Source organism: Garra rufa, chromosome 8 (genome assembly GCF_049309525.1).
Source record: "Garra rufa chromosome 8, GarRuf1.0, whole genome shotgun sequence".
Taxonomy (NCBI): domain Eukaryota; kingdom Metazoa; phylum Chordata; class Actinopteri; order Cypriniformes; family Cyprinidae; genus Garra; species Garra rufa.
The window spans coordinates 1,818,017-1,831,692 of NC_133368.1; the positions used below are offsets into that span (position 1 = coordinate 1,818,017).

The 13,676-nt window shown below is 41.1% G+C and overlaps 1 protein-coding gene across 1 annotated transcript in view; it reads left to right on the top strand.

The window, feature by feature from the left end:
* The window catches only part of LOC141340820 (E3 SUMO-protein ligase RanBP2-like), a 54,439-nt gene that overhangs the window by 38,998 nt on the left and 1,765 nt on the right, over positions 1-13,676 (top strand). Inside the window, exons 20-24 of the mRNA XM_073845908.1 lie at positions 5,573-5,700; positions 5,786-5,945; positions 6,837-6,923; positions 7,163-7,314; positions 7,394-7,482. Of these exons, the coding sequence (XP_073702009.1) occupies positions 5,573-5,700; positions 5,786-5,945; positions 6,837-6,923; positions 7,163-7,314; positions 7,394-7,482 (616 nt within the window). The remainder of the gene's footprint in view (positions 1-5,572; positions 5,701-5,785; positions 5,946-6,836; positions 6,924-7,162; positions 7,315-7,393; positions 7,483-13,676) is intronic.

Below are 13,676 nucleotides of genomic sequence, written 5' to 3' on the forward strand. Positions count from 1 at the left end.
GCTCTGTGTGTTCACGGTGTGTGTATGCACTTGGATGGGTTAAATGCAGAGCACATATTCTGAGTATGGGCCACCATATTTGGCCTCACGTCACCTCCTTTATTTATTCTTTATTTTTATTTTATGCCTCATTTCTTAAACCAGCTGAACGGTGTCGTGCCAGACATGGCTTGTGCCAAACTCGTAAACTCGACAAATTACCTCAACCTTTAGAATTATTAAAATATTAACTTGATAAATTTTTTTTATTTTGAATGTAGAACAAAAGACATAACTATCATTGCGCTCATCTCCATGACAGCATGAAATTTGAACAATTTGTAATCAACAGGATTTGTTGAAGGTAGTAGCCTATATAAGAACTTAAAATAATATAGAGCTGTAAGAAAACTCATTATTCAGTCCGTCTTTTAAACCCATTGAGTGATAGTTTCTTATTTTTATTTAACATTTGTATACATTATAGCTATTGTTATACATTCACTTTTCTGCTTAGTTGTATGTGTCTCTTTGCCCAGTATTTAACGTTCTGTATCAAGTACCTTAAATGTTTTGTAAATACTGTAAATAATGCCCAACAGTCATGTCAGTAAAGCTATGTCTATTTCAGTAGGTGGTGATAAATGAACGTCTGTATTATGTATTAGCAGGTAATTAAATATTTGACTCAACTGAATCATTAACGTCACTGAATCCTTAACAAATGAAACAGTGGACTTAAAATGAATTATTTATTCAATTACGTCTATATTTGTTCACAAACAATGATTTATTCCTGAATGTAAAACCATTAATTATTATATCTTTTATAATTAAATCTACCTATTATTGACTTTAAATGTACTGTAGTAATTAATACAGGGACACTAATTTGGGTAAATAGCACTAATGACTTGTTTAGGACTTGAAGCTTAAAGTTGAGGACTTGCAACTCGACTTGGACTTGCCTGTCTTGACTTGGGACTTGACTTGGAACTTGTCTGTCTTGACTCGGGACTTGACTCAAGACTTGAATGCAAAGACTTGAGACTTACTTGTGACTTGCAAAACAATGACTTGGTCCAACATCTGACAGATGGGAATTAAACTGACAGAGAGTGTTTGCCTCCTGAACAATGCTTGGCAGATTGTTCCAGAGTTTGGGCACTAACTATGAAAAGGATCTTCCACTTTCAGTTGATTTTGATATTCTAGGTATTATCAAGTGGCCAGAATTTTGAGATTCCAGTTGATTTTGATATTCTAGGTATTATCAAGTGGCCAGAATTTTGAGATTCCAGCAGAAGTGAAAGGACTACAATGTGTAAGAGCTTGCTCAAGTATTAAGGAGCTAAACCATTCAGAGCTTTATAAGTAATTAGCAAGATTTTAAAATGTATATAATAGTTAATAGGGAGCCAGGGCAGAGTTGATGGGTTAATATGGTCATACTTCCTGGTTCTAGTAAGAACTCTAGCTGCTGCATATTGGACCAGCTGGAGGCAGAGCATCCACCCAATAAAGCGTTACAATAATCTAACCTTCAGGTCACGAATGGACAAATTAACGTTTCTGTATTTGACATTGAGAGCATAGGCCATCTTATATACAATATATACATCTTAATATATATTTTAAGATGGAAAAATGCGGTTTTAAAATTGCTAAAAACATGGTTTTCAAAGGAAAGATTGCTATTAAATAGCACACCTAGAAATGATGGTTCTACTGTACTTGTAACAATGATTTGAATTTCCAGCCTTGACACTTGTTGTCTAACTCCAATAGAGTTGAGGCTGTCTGTAAATGCTGATCCTAATGCATCTTTTTCATTATCAACATAGGTATCAAATTCACCAACAATTGGGACTTTGTCTACAGTCAGCACTAACTCACTAACTTGGATTCATTACAGTTCATCACTGAGAATGTTTGATGGCATGTTTTGTAGCAGTAAACAGCAGAGGCTGCCTCACAAATGGAAACAGACTAGTTGTATGATAGGGGTGTGAATTTGCACTGGATTTACAATTTGATTATGATTGTCATGTCAACGTTTTGATTTGATTCAATTCGATTCGATATCACGGTTCATCACGATTCTATCAAATTTATTTTGAGCACTTTTATTAAACTATATAAGCAGGCTGCTTTTAAAATAGCTTCAAAACCTACAAACAAATATAATGTAATAAAGGGAGAAAAAGAAGTATCTGAGAGTGCTTTAAGTATCTGGAAGTTTACAGACAATCAGAATTATGTGTTTTTCTTATTTCCTCAGCATTATTGCTGTTTGATTATTACTGATGAGAGTATAGACAGTTGCAGATTTAACAGGCTGCATTTACACTAAAGAGAGCTATTTTGACATATCAGATGTTTTGTCCTTTTCTGACTTTGTTTACATAAATTTTGTATCATAAAAGTATTTGGAGATGCAAGTACATTTAACCACAGCTGCAAACATTAGGACAAACAAAGTACACGTGAAAGTCTGTCAGTATGTGAGGTTTTTGCATCGAATACGTATTGCATGCCAAATGGCATGAATGAAAACATATCTAAAGTAAAATACAGAAACACTGTCAAGCAATGTGCCCGTGTCTCACAGCGCATATTCTGAGCAATGAAGCCGGCTGTGAAAAAGTCATTACAATTGATTATTATGAGCGTGTTTTTTTCCGCGCTAAGTTTGGTTTTTCCAAAATGTGCCCAGATCTCAGATTTAAAAATAGAGGGTGCATTTTTAATACTTGTGTGACAAGCACATATGTGAATTATGTCAGTAACTTTAGGCTATAATAGATTGGTCTATTACTGCATCGATGTAGAATCGCCCATGTCCAAATCGCGATGCATCGATTTAACAATTAATTTCAACACCCCTACTTGTATGGCCTGTATTTGAGCAGAAATTTTCAAAAGAGATGGTTAAAGTCCAACTTGCATATTTGTTGTGTTTTCAGTACCTTTTGTTGTGATGTAGAGAGAGAGCACATGCAAATGGTTGCCAGGTTGGGAAGATTAAGTAAACCACTGTAAAGAAAATGTATTGATTTAAGAGAAAAACTCTGATTTAAACTCTTTAACCAGAGGGCAAATGTTGTGACTATATTTTTTAATTAATTAAGAAAAGCAGTAATTAATTATGCGGCCCTATATTTTCATCATGAGCAGATGATTTTCATGCTGTTAAGAGGAGAAATGTGAAGATGACAGTTTAGTCACTATTAATTACAGACTCATAAACGCCAATAACGCTTTGCAACAAAGCTCACCTGACAATATGTATCCAGTTCAGCTCTCTTCTGTCTGTGCAATCAGTCAAGGGTTCCCAACTAAGCAAGCCAAAGGCGACAGTGGCAAGGAACCAAAACTCCATCTGTGACAGAAATGGGGAGAGAAAAAAAAATGTTGTGAGAAACCAGGCTCAGTTGGGGGACCAGTTCTCCTCTGGCCAGATGAAACCAGCATGGCAAATTTAATTGTCCGGACAAAGTCTTGTCCCCTGGTCTTGTCCCAATGGCCATCTACGTGATGCATTGTTTTGAAATTAGAATGAAACAGACTAATATTAGTGTGGATGGCATTCTTCTTTTGATGTAGCAAGTGCATTAGGTGTTTTGGGAATGTGTTCTCGGTTCTGGTTCAAGTTCTAGCGTGTGGGACTACTAATAAAGCCTGGTCACAAGATCTTATGCTTCTAGATGGAGAGTATAGATAAAGAAGTTCAGAAAGGTAGACAGGAGCTCGGTTATGTAGGGATTTATAAACAAAGAGGAGAATTTTAAAGTCTATTCTCTGAGAGACCGGCAGCCAGTGAAGAGCTTTAAGAATCGGAGTGATGTTTTCATGTTTACGGCAATAATGAAGAACTCTCACCGCCGCATTTTGGACAAGCTGAAGACGTGCAATTTGAGGCTTAGATATACCGCAATATAAAGAATTGCAGATATCTAGACAGTAATTGCAGTAATCTAGACAAATGCATGTACAGCCATTTCTAAAGTTTTGGGAGTGAGAATGTGTTTTATTTTAGACAGTGTTCCGGTTGACCTAATTAATGCAGCCTAACAATCCTTTAATGGATTTGAATTATAGAAATGCAATGTTTTGTTATGTGCATGTCAGGTTAAAGAGAGTGACAGAGTGTGTCTGCCTCCCAAACAGTGTTAGGTAGATTGCTCCAGAGTTTTGATGCTAAATATAAAAGGGATCTGCCACCCGCAGTTGATTTTGATATTCTAGGTATTATCAAATGGCTTTTTGAGGCATATTTAAGATCACAGCAGACGTGATGGTCTACAATGAGATAAGAGCTTGCTAAAGTATTAAGTAGCTAAACCACTGAGTAACTAAACCATTTAGGGCTTTATAAGTAATTAGCAAAGTTGTAAAATTTATACAATGTTTAATAGGGAGCCAGCACAGAGTTGACAGAGCTGGCTAATATGGTCATACTTCCTGGTTCTAGCAGGAACTCTAGCTGCTGCATTTTGGACTAAATGGAGTTCGTTTATTAAGTGGGCAGAGCATTCACCCAATAAAGCATTAAAATAATCTAATTTTAAGGTCATGAACGCCTGAATTAACGTTTCTGCATTTTACATTGAGAGCATAGGTCGTAATTTAGTTCTATTTTTAAGATAGAAAAATTCAAGAAACATGATATTGAATAATACCATGTATTAAATAAATGCCAGGGGTTGTTTTTTTTTCTAAAAGAGATGAAAAGTAAGCAGATGTAGCAGTTTTTAGAGCTTTTTTGTAAGTTGAAGTACTTTCCCTCCATGCAATATGAAATACCTCTAGTTTTGTTTTCTTTCATCTGCACTTCGAGCTGCTCCCTTTAGGTACAAGTTTGCTCATTATACCACGGTGTTGGACTGTTTTCTTAATCTTATCATATCTAAAGTGCTAGTTCATAGTTTCTGTTACAGCATCAAGCTTTTCTGGGCTATTGGATTTGCTAAGGAAATGAGACAAGTCAGCAAGATTGTTTACAAAGCACTTTTTTGTGGTAGAAGTGATGGTTTACCATATTTTTAACAAGGAGTTGAATTTCAAACTCTGACACGTGTTGTCCAACCCCAGAGTTGAGAATGTCTATAAATGCTGATCCCAATGCATCTTTTTCATTATTAACATAGATATTACAATCACCAACAATTGACCATATGCATGGAGCGTTCTTTAAGACTTCCGCATTATGAAAAGCCATCTTGTAAACTATTGGTGAAGCTCATTTTATATGTGCTATATATAGGTAGAGACTCTTGAGACTCTCACAGAAACCTCTCCTGCCTCATTCTTATCAGAAACTCAGAAAAAAAAAAAATTATTACAACACTGTAAATAATGATAGAAGAGAGCTCACGATCAGATTAGAGTCAGTAATGGAGGAATACAGTATATCACATTTTAACATCAGATTATTCTGTCATGCAGCATTAATGAGCTCTGTGTCTGTTGGTCAGAGATGTCCAGTTTGATCTCATCACTGCACACATGCTCTTCTGTCATGCTAGGTGTTTAATCAGAGCTGTGTGTTGTGATGAGCAGCATGTATAGATGGAAATGTTTGTGTATGCAGACTCAGAGGTCACTCTGGAGAGGGAGGAGCAGTCGACTGCAAACGAGGAGCAGAGAGCCAGCAGCGACTCAGAAGCAGAGGCAGAGAAACCAGACAACTTCAACTCTGAGAAACTGCAGGAGGCACAGGTGACCTGTTTTTTGATCTTCACAATGCTGTGAGTCCAGTCTGTAGCACTGCACCAGTTCTTCATGTCTTGCTCTTTATACACAGGTGAAGCCCAAGCCTTCCCATGATGCAGCAGCTGTTGACACGAATGACGGCGGAGCAGAAGAGTGTCAGACAGTTATGCCGGTGGCTGATGGCAGCCGTCCCATTGACCACTCCATTGAGAGAAGCACTGAGAGCAACTCCAGCACAGCCACGGGTGAGCGTGAGTTAAACCTTAAGAAGCTTCTCTCAAAGCAGTCTGATTCCTCATGTTAACTCCAGTAATTACAAATATTGAAATATTTACTTTGTGCACTTACACATTCTCTGTGCTGCAAGATCCATATTTGGATTCATTACAGAACATCACTGAGAAAGTTTAATGGCAGGTAGCAGTAAACAGCAAAAGCAGCTTCATAAAAGAAAACAGACTGGCTGTATGACATGTATTTGAGCAGAAAATCTGAAAAGAGATTGCTAAAGTCTAACTTGCATGTTTGTTGTGTTTTCAGCACATTTTTTTGTGGTGTAGAGAAAGCATGTGCAAATCGTTGCCAGATTGGGAAGATTAAATAAACCACTGTACAGAATATGTATGGTTTTTAGAGAAAAGCTCTGATTTGAACTGTTGAGATCTGGCACCTGCAACCATGAAAGCTTGTGGCGGCTTTTTACCAAAGCATGATAATGGCAGTGTCAAATAAAAAAAAACACTCATTTTAGTTAATCGAGAGAAGCAGAAATCGATAACGATTAAGGTACGATGAGTGAGGGTGACTGTGTAGTTACAGATTTTAATTAAACTCATAAACAGCAATAAATGGTTTTGCAACAAAGATTGTCCGACTGTATATAGTAAAACGACAATAACTGTTTCTACCCTCAACGCAGAAAGTACAGAATGACACTGAAACGTCTAAACATGAGACGTTTCACCAGGTAATGATCTATAAGCCCCATTTGAACAGGCAAAAGGTAAAAGCACATGAGCTGTGAGTTAGTGAGCAAAAATCAGAGACTGAATTACAGCACATTCATTCAAACAAGCTGTAGATCTTCTTTCACCTGCTGAATGCCGTGTAGTGTTTAACATGTGTTTGCTTTTCTCCAGCAGGTCTGTCTTCTGGATTTGCTTCTGCTGGTGTGTTTTCATTTGCAGAACTGGCAAAGGGTTCAGGTGAAATTACGTTTTGCAAAAAAGGTTAGTCTGTGTTTACCATTTTTTTGATTTCTCATATTGAATAGTCCAATTCACAGGTCTTTCTACTGGGCTGAAGTTTGAGGTTTTCCGATGTCTTGTTAACACTGAGCCTTTTTGTTTAAAAGCTTGTGAGAGCATTAATATGAATAAGTATTATGAGAGTGGTGGTGCAGGCATACAATTGCTGTCAGCATTGATATTGGCAGTGTGGTGTTTTCATCATGTGTTTATTTCTGCAGATGATAATTTCGCCTGGTCAGGTGCAGGAGCCACAGTCTTTGGAAGCACAGCAACACAAAACGAAGGAGAGAAAACACGCAATGAAGAAGAGGAGGGCAGTGATGATAAGACTGACGAGATCCACCTTGAGCCAATCGTCTCTCTGCCTGAGGTGAGCGTTTGCTGTGATGCTCTTAGCTGTGCTCTTCATGTCTCTGGAGGTGTGACGTGTGTTGATGTGGCTCCTGCAGGTAGAGGTAAAGTTTGGTGAGGAGGATGAGGAGAGACGCGAGCAGGTGCTGGAAGTCTGCGCCAACCGCACCATCAGCCAGAACAACGGGTAAATCTTTACTCGCCATTGTACATTGTGTAATTCATTAAGAAAAAAATGATGAGTCAATGGAAACCAAAATCATCAAAATCACACCAACAATCAAAGTAAAAAAACTGAAATTACAAGCTGATTGATTGTGCATGAATTTCATCACAGCAGCTCATAATGTAAGTCAGTAGTGGGTAGGGCTCGATGTGCCTGTGTGCACTCATGACAATGTCTGGACTTAATCCTAATAAGATGATGGATGAAGTTCTGAATGATCTTCTGCCAGACCTGGATCAGGACATTAGCGAGCTCCTGGACAGTCTGTGGTGCTTCGAATGTTCTGATACATAACATCCCAGAGGTTCTCCATTGGATTCAGGAAAATGAGGGCCGGTCAGTGGCATCAATGCTGTAGTGATGGGTAGTCACCTCACTGAAAATGCAAGTAATTAAGTTGTGTGTTGTGTACTCTGGAAATGTAATTAACTATGTAATTACAATGGAAATGCTATTAGGGCCCGAGCCCAGAATGGGCGAAGGCCCTATTGTTCTTCTAAGGATTATTCTTTTTTATTATTATTATTATTTCATCAATGTTTTTGGTGATTTTGGGGCCCTTAACATACACGAAAACTCTTGAAACTTAGCACACACATTGGAACCTGCGGCCATCAGAGCCGGACAGACTTTGACATGGGGGGGTCACCTGGGGGGGGCGTGGCACAGCGTAAAAAATTGCGACTTTTGAAGGGCTCTGGAGCGCACACCGGTTGACCTACTGTCACCAAAATTCATACACATATAGACCTCATCGGGCCGAACAACTTTCACGCTCACAGTCCGTGAGGAAGTCAGCTATTGAGGGATGTCTAAAAAGCGCATGCAATGGAATTTGAAATACTCCTACTAGGCCTTTCCACCGATGGCCACCAAACTCGGTCAGCATGATCTCAAGACATTGGGGACGCAAAATTGCCAGGGGATTTTTGATATCTTGAACGGTTTGGCCGTGGCGGGGCCACAAATTATGGTGAGAAATGAGAAACAGGAAGTGTCTAATAACTTTGACACACTTTGTCTGATTTTGACCAAACTTCAGCAGTTTGTTCGTTGTATGATACCGATCACAGAGATGTGACTATTATGAGTCAAAGTTATAGCGCCACAAACTGGCAGCAGGAAGTGTGTTGCTTGCAAAACACATTTAAACAACCTCTTAATTGTACTCAATTTGCTTCAAACTTCATCAGAATAATATCAAAACACGGACGATGAAAATCTGTGAAGTGGTCTTTGATACATCAAGCGCTGTTGCCGTGGCAACGTGTCAAACTTTAACATTTGTTTCCTGTGTTTTTGAGGCAGATAACATGCTTAGAATTTCATGAAACTCAACACACACATCAGTATTAATGACAGTTAAACACTGATAAAAGCTCATAAATGGGCGTGGAGGAGGCACTCTATAGCGCAACCTTTTGACAAAAGTTGGGGGGTTAGTTGTAGCTACAGACACCAAGCTCGGTACGTACATTGTTCTCATCAAGCCGGACAACTTTCTAAATTACACTTATTAGCTACGATCAACAGGAAGTCAGCTATTTTGATTTGAATGTGGATTTTTGGAAAAATATAGCTGTGAATAAATTCATATCACTCACAGCAGAATCAGACAGTTCACACCAAACTTTGTCAACATGATGCCAAGATACTGAAGATGCTGAATTGTGAACGGCTTTGGGATATCTTGAACGGTGATGATGAGGTGATTTATGAAAGTAACAGTAAAAAAGATTAAGAGTAATTTTCATATATCTTTAAATTGCATTATTCTAACTCATCAAAACTTTTTACATATAAAGAACAAGACATTCTTAGGAAATCTGAGTAGTTTCAAAATGTTATCATGCTCAGAGGCCCCAAAAACATTATAAAAGTATCATATATGTTTGTCATATTAAGGCTGTATTACCAGGGATGAACACTAGAGGTCCTCATAAGATAAGGAATCGTTTGACCTCTAATGCTATTTAGCTCATTCTCAGTGTATAAAAATGACAATAATGCATAGAATCAGTTGATATGTACTGTACTGTCAGTGTACTTTTACATAATTATTTTATATAAATGCTTAAAGAGCATTAAAATCTTTTATTAATATTTAAAGGAAAAATTATATACATATTCATTTTCCATTTTCAATAATTTTATATCTTTAAAGTGCAGCAAGTCTTTGAAACTTTTTTTTATACAGAGAACTAGTCATTCTGATCAAACACAGTTCATTTCATAATTATACAAAAGTCTATGAATTAAAGAAAATTAAAAAAACAAATCTGATCTCACTCTGCTCTGTACTCTATGTGTGTGTGTGTGTGTGTGTGTGTGTGTGTGTGTGTGTGTGTGTGTGTGGTAAGTGGCTGGGTGTGTGTGGGGAGGGGGGATGGGTGGTAAGAGAGATAGAGTCAGAGAGGAGGAGAGAAGGTTAGGCTTAGGCCAGAGGGTTACTGTGAATGCATGTGCCCACTGGGCACCGTTTTCCTGATGCTGCTGGGATGGCGATTGCATAGAGGGCGAGGGCCCGCCATCGCTGCTTGCAGCTATATTTACTGATTACTCCTTAAAAGTAATCAAGTTAGTGTTCTGATTACTTTATTTCATTAGTAATCAATTAGTTACATTACTAGTTACGTTACTTTTTTCCTGTACATCCATTAAATTAACATCAAATAGTTTTGTGTGTTGCCTAGTGTAACGGAGCTGATGAGATGGGAAGCGGGCGGATCCATGTGCAAGCTTTTATTAACAGTGAATTCAGACATAGTCATAACAGACAGGAGGTTGACATCAGCAGACAGGTATATTAGGGCAAGACATAAGAGTAATCCTTAAAACTGGCGAGGGTAGGTCGGTGGCGTACGTAATCCTGGGGGCTAGGCAAACAGGTAATCCAAACAAACAGTCCAAAGGTCGATCGAGGGGCAAACAGAGTACGAAAGGGCAATCCAAAGAATAATCCACAACAGGCTAGAAAACTAAGAAACCAAAAGCAGTGGCATACAAACAAGACAAGGGAAAACTAGGCAAGGAAACTAGGGACAGGAAATAACAGAACAGAACTAGAAACTATGGAAAGGCTCCATAAACGTGCTAGCACTAGAGAGAGCTAAACGCACTTCAATACAAAGCAACCAGAAGGAGGAAGTACAGGGTTTAAATAGTCTCTCTGATTGGATGCACCTGGATGACTGTGATAACTGCAAAGGGTGCTGGGAAATGTAGTTTGGGAGTAATACAGTAGTCTGTGTAGTGTGAATGTGAAGTGTGGTGAGCGGATGCCCTCTGGTGGCGAGTGGAGCAAAGAGCACAGACCAGATTTGTGACAGAGCCACCTCCCCCCCCCCCCAAAGAGCGGCTTCCAGAAGCTCCAAACACTGTATAATACCGAAGGGCGGTGGAGTGGAGGCAGAGCAGGGGGAGGGATGGAGGGCCAGGTCCATGTGAAGGTGGAGGACCTAGGGACTGAAGCAGGACCGGTAGATCAGGGGGCCAGGACGGAGCCAGCAGGACAGGGAGAATTGAGGACCACCACAGCAGGGCAGACGGGAGCGACGATCCCCATGGCTGAGCAGAAGACCACCAGAACCAGACAGAAGCCCTCCACGACGGAACAGGAACCCACCAGGGCGGAGTAGTCGGAGCAGGAGCCCACCAGGGCGGGGCAGACGGAGCAGGAGCCCACTAGGGCGGAGCAGGAGCCCACCAGGGCGGCACAGACGGAGCAGGAGCCCACCAGGGCGGTGCACACGGAGCAGGAGACCTCCACAGCGGAGCAGAAGACCACCAGGCCTGGACAGACAGACCTGAAACACAGAAACAAAGAAAAGGTCATGGAGTTCACTGACGGCCTTCATAGCCGTGACAGGACGGACAGAGAGTTCATAGATGGCCTCCTTGGCTGGGACAGGACAGGCAAAGAGTTCATTGACGGACTTCATAGCCGTGACAGGACGGGCAGAGAGTTCATAGATGGCCTCCTTGGCTGGGACAGGACAGGCAAAGAGTTCATTGACGGCCTTCATAGCCGGGACAGGAAGGGCAAAGAGTTCATTGACGGCCTTCATAGCCGTGACAGGACTGGCAAAGAGTTCATAGATGGCCTCCTTGGCCGGCACAGGACAGGCAAAGAGTTCACTGGCTGGGAGTGAATTGAAGGGCGCTACCACCGTGCAGGGAGCAGATGCAGCTGTCTGACTTGGCACAGGAAGGGCAGCTCTGACTTGACTGGACCCTGGAGGGACAGCTGTTACTTGACTTGACTTTGAAGGGACAGCTGCAACTGAACTTGACCATGAAAGAACACCTGTGACTTGACTTGGCACAGGAGCTACAGCTGCGACGTGACTTGACTTTGCGGAAACAGCAGCTGTGACATGACTTGACTTCGCAGGAGCAGCAGCTGTGACGTGACTTGACTTTGCAGGAACTACAGCTGTCACGTGAATTGACTTTGCGGAAACAGCAGCTGAGACGTGACTTGACTTCGCAGGAGTAGCAGCTGTGACGTGACTTGACTTTGTGGAAACAGCAGCTGGTGCAGACTCAGAGAAGCAGACATGACGTGAGCAGGCTGTGGCTTGGCTGACGTGGCGTGAGCAGGCTGTGGCTTGGCTGAAGTGGCGTGAGCAGGCTGTGGCTTGGCTGACGTGACGCTAGCTGGCGCTGGGTTGGCAGGCGTGACGCTAGCGGGCGCTGACTTGGCAGACATGACGCTAGCGGGCACTGACTTGGCAGACGTGATGTTAGCGGGCGTTGGCTTGGCAGACGTGGCGTAACTTGGCTCTAGACGAACAGATGTAGCTTGACTTGACACAGGAACAGCTGCTGTAACTTGACATGACACCGAATTGGCAGCAGTGACAGGACGGAGCATTGTCGTAACCGCCATATTGTGGATGCGTTCCGCTGTCACCGCCATCTTGTGAACACGTTCCGTTGCAGCCGTCATTTTGTGAATGCGCTCCGATGCGGCCGCCATTACACAAGCGGCTTTACACACCGGAGTAGTAATCAATTCATTAGAATGTCCCGCGGCTGCCATTGCCGCGATGTCGCGTTCCTCCTCCGCGACACCCACAGTAAATGGTGAGCCCACACACAGCAGAGCAAAGTTCAAAAAACAAATAAATGATGAACGCGGACCCTCGCGTATAAGTTTGTTCTTTAATCTATTCCACTGAGACCAAATACATTAACATTGTCATGTACATTACCATGCCAATCCTCTGAGAGTTCTCCTGACAGAACTGCCACGTGTCTAATCGAGTCATTGTTGCATCATCACAAAAATGTATAATTTGCACTTCTTTTATAAGTATTTTAAACCATTCGATAATCGCACACTCTCAGCCGTGTCCAAAGCCTTCGCGTAAAGCTGCCTGGCGAGTATCATTATTGTTCGTAGTTTGTTGAGTTTAAGCCGTTGAAATGGCTTTCCTTGCAAGTATCCTCGAAAGCACAGTTGGTTTAGTCTTAAGTAAATATAAACAGTTGAGAAAGAAAACATCTGTGCATTGGGTGAGAGCAGTCTGAGAGGCATGTTGCATCTTTTGCACACTCAAGTTTCAAATGTAGATATGTAGCAAGTAACGAACATCTTTCATTGTCGCGTTAGGAGGGGGATCAGCCAAAATGAGGTGCCGAATTAGATTTTGGAGGTTCCGGATCCAGCTTGTTCTAGCACACTCTGTTGCGTCAGGTCCCACAGGAGTGCAGATCTCTGTGTAATCGCACTAGGCGTTCTGAACCGTGCCAGAGCATGTTTGACCCCCAAAGCCCGGTTCGTTTGACTAGTGCAAACACTCTGTTCGTTTAGCCATCCATAGCTTGGTTGATACATACTTTTCTCTCTCCATGCTGAGCTTGTTTTCGTTGGCAGTATGCGCCTGCAGGTGCTTACCAGTCAAAGTAGGTCTCAGGTAGAGGACGTTGCATGTGTTACACCCTTTTTACAATCACTGCATTATGTCGGCAGTGATGTAACAGCGGTAGCGTGTAGAGACCTCGGCTTATAACTATACTCTAATTACTATTTTGGAAATTATTACAAAATTATTACTAAGTAATGCATTAATTCCTTACACTGATTGCCAAGGTTATGTTATCTTATGGAAAGATACAGGGCCCTATTTTAATGATTTAAGCACATTGTC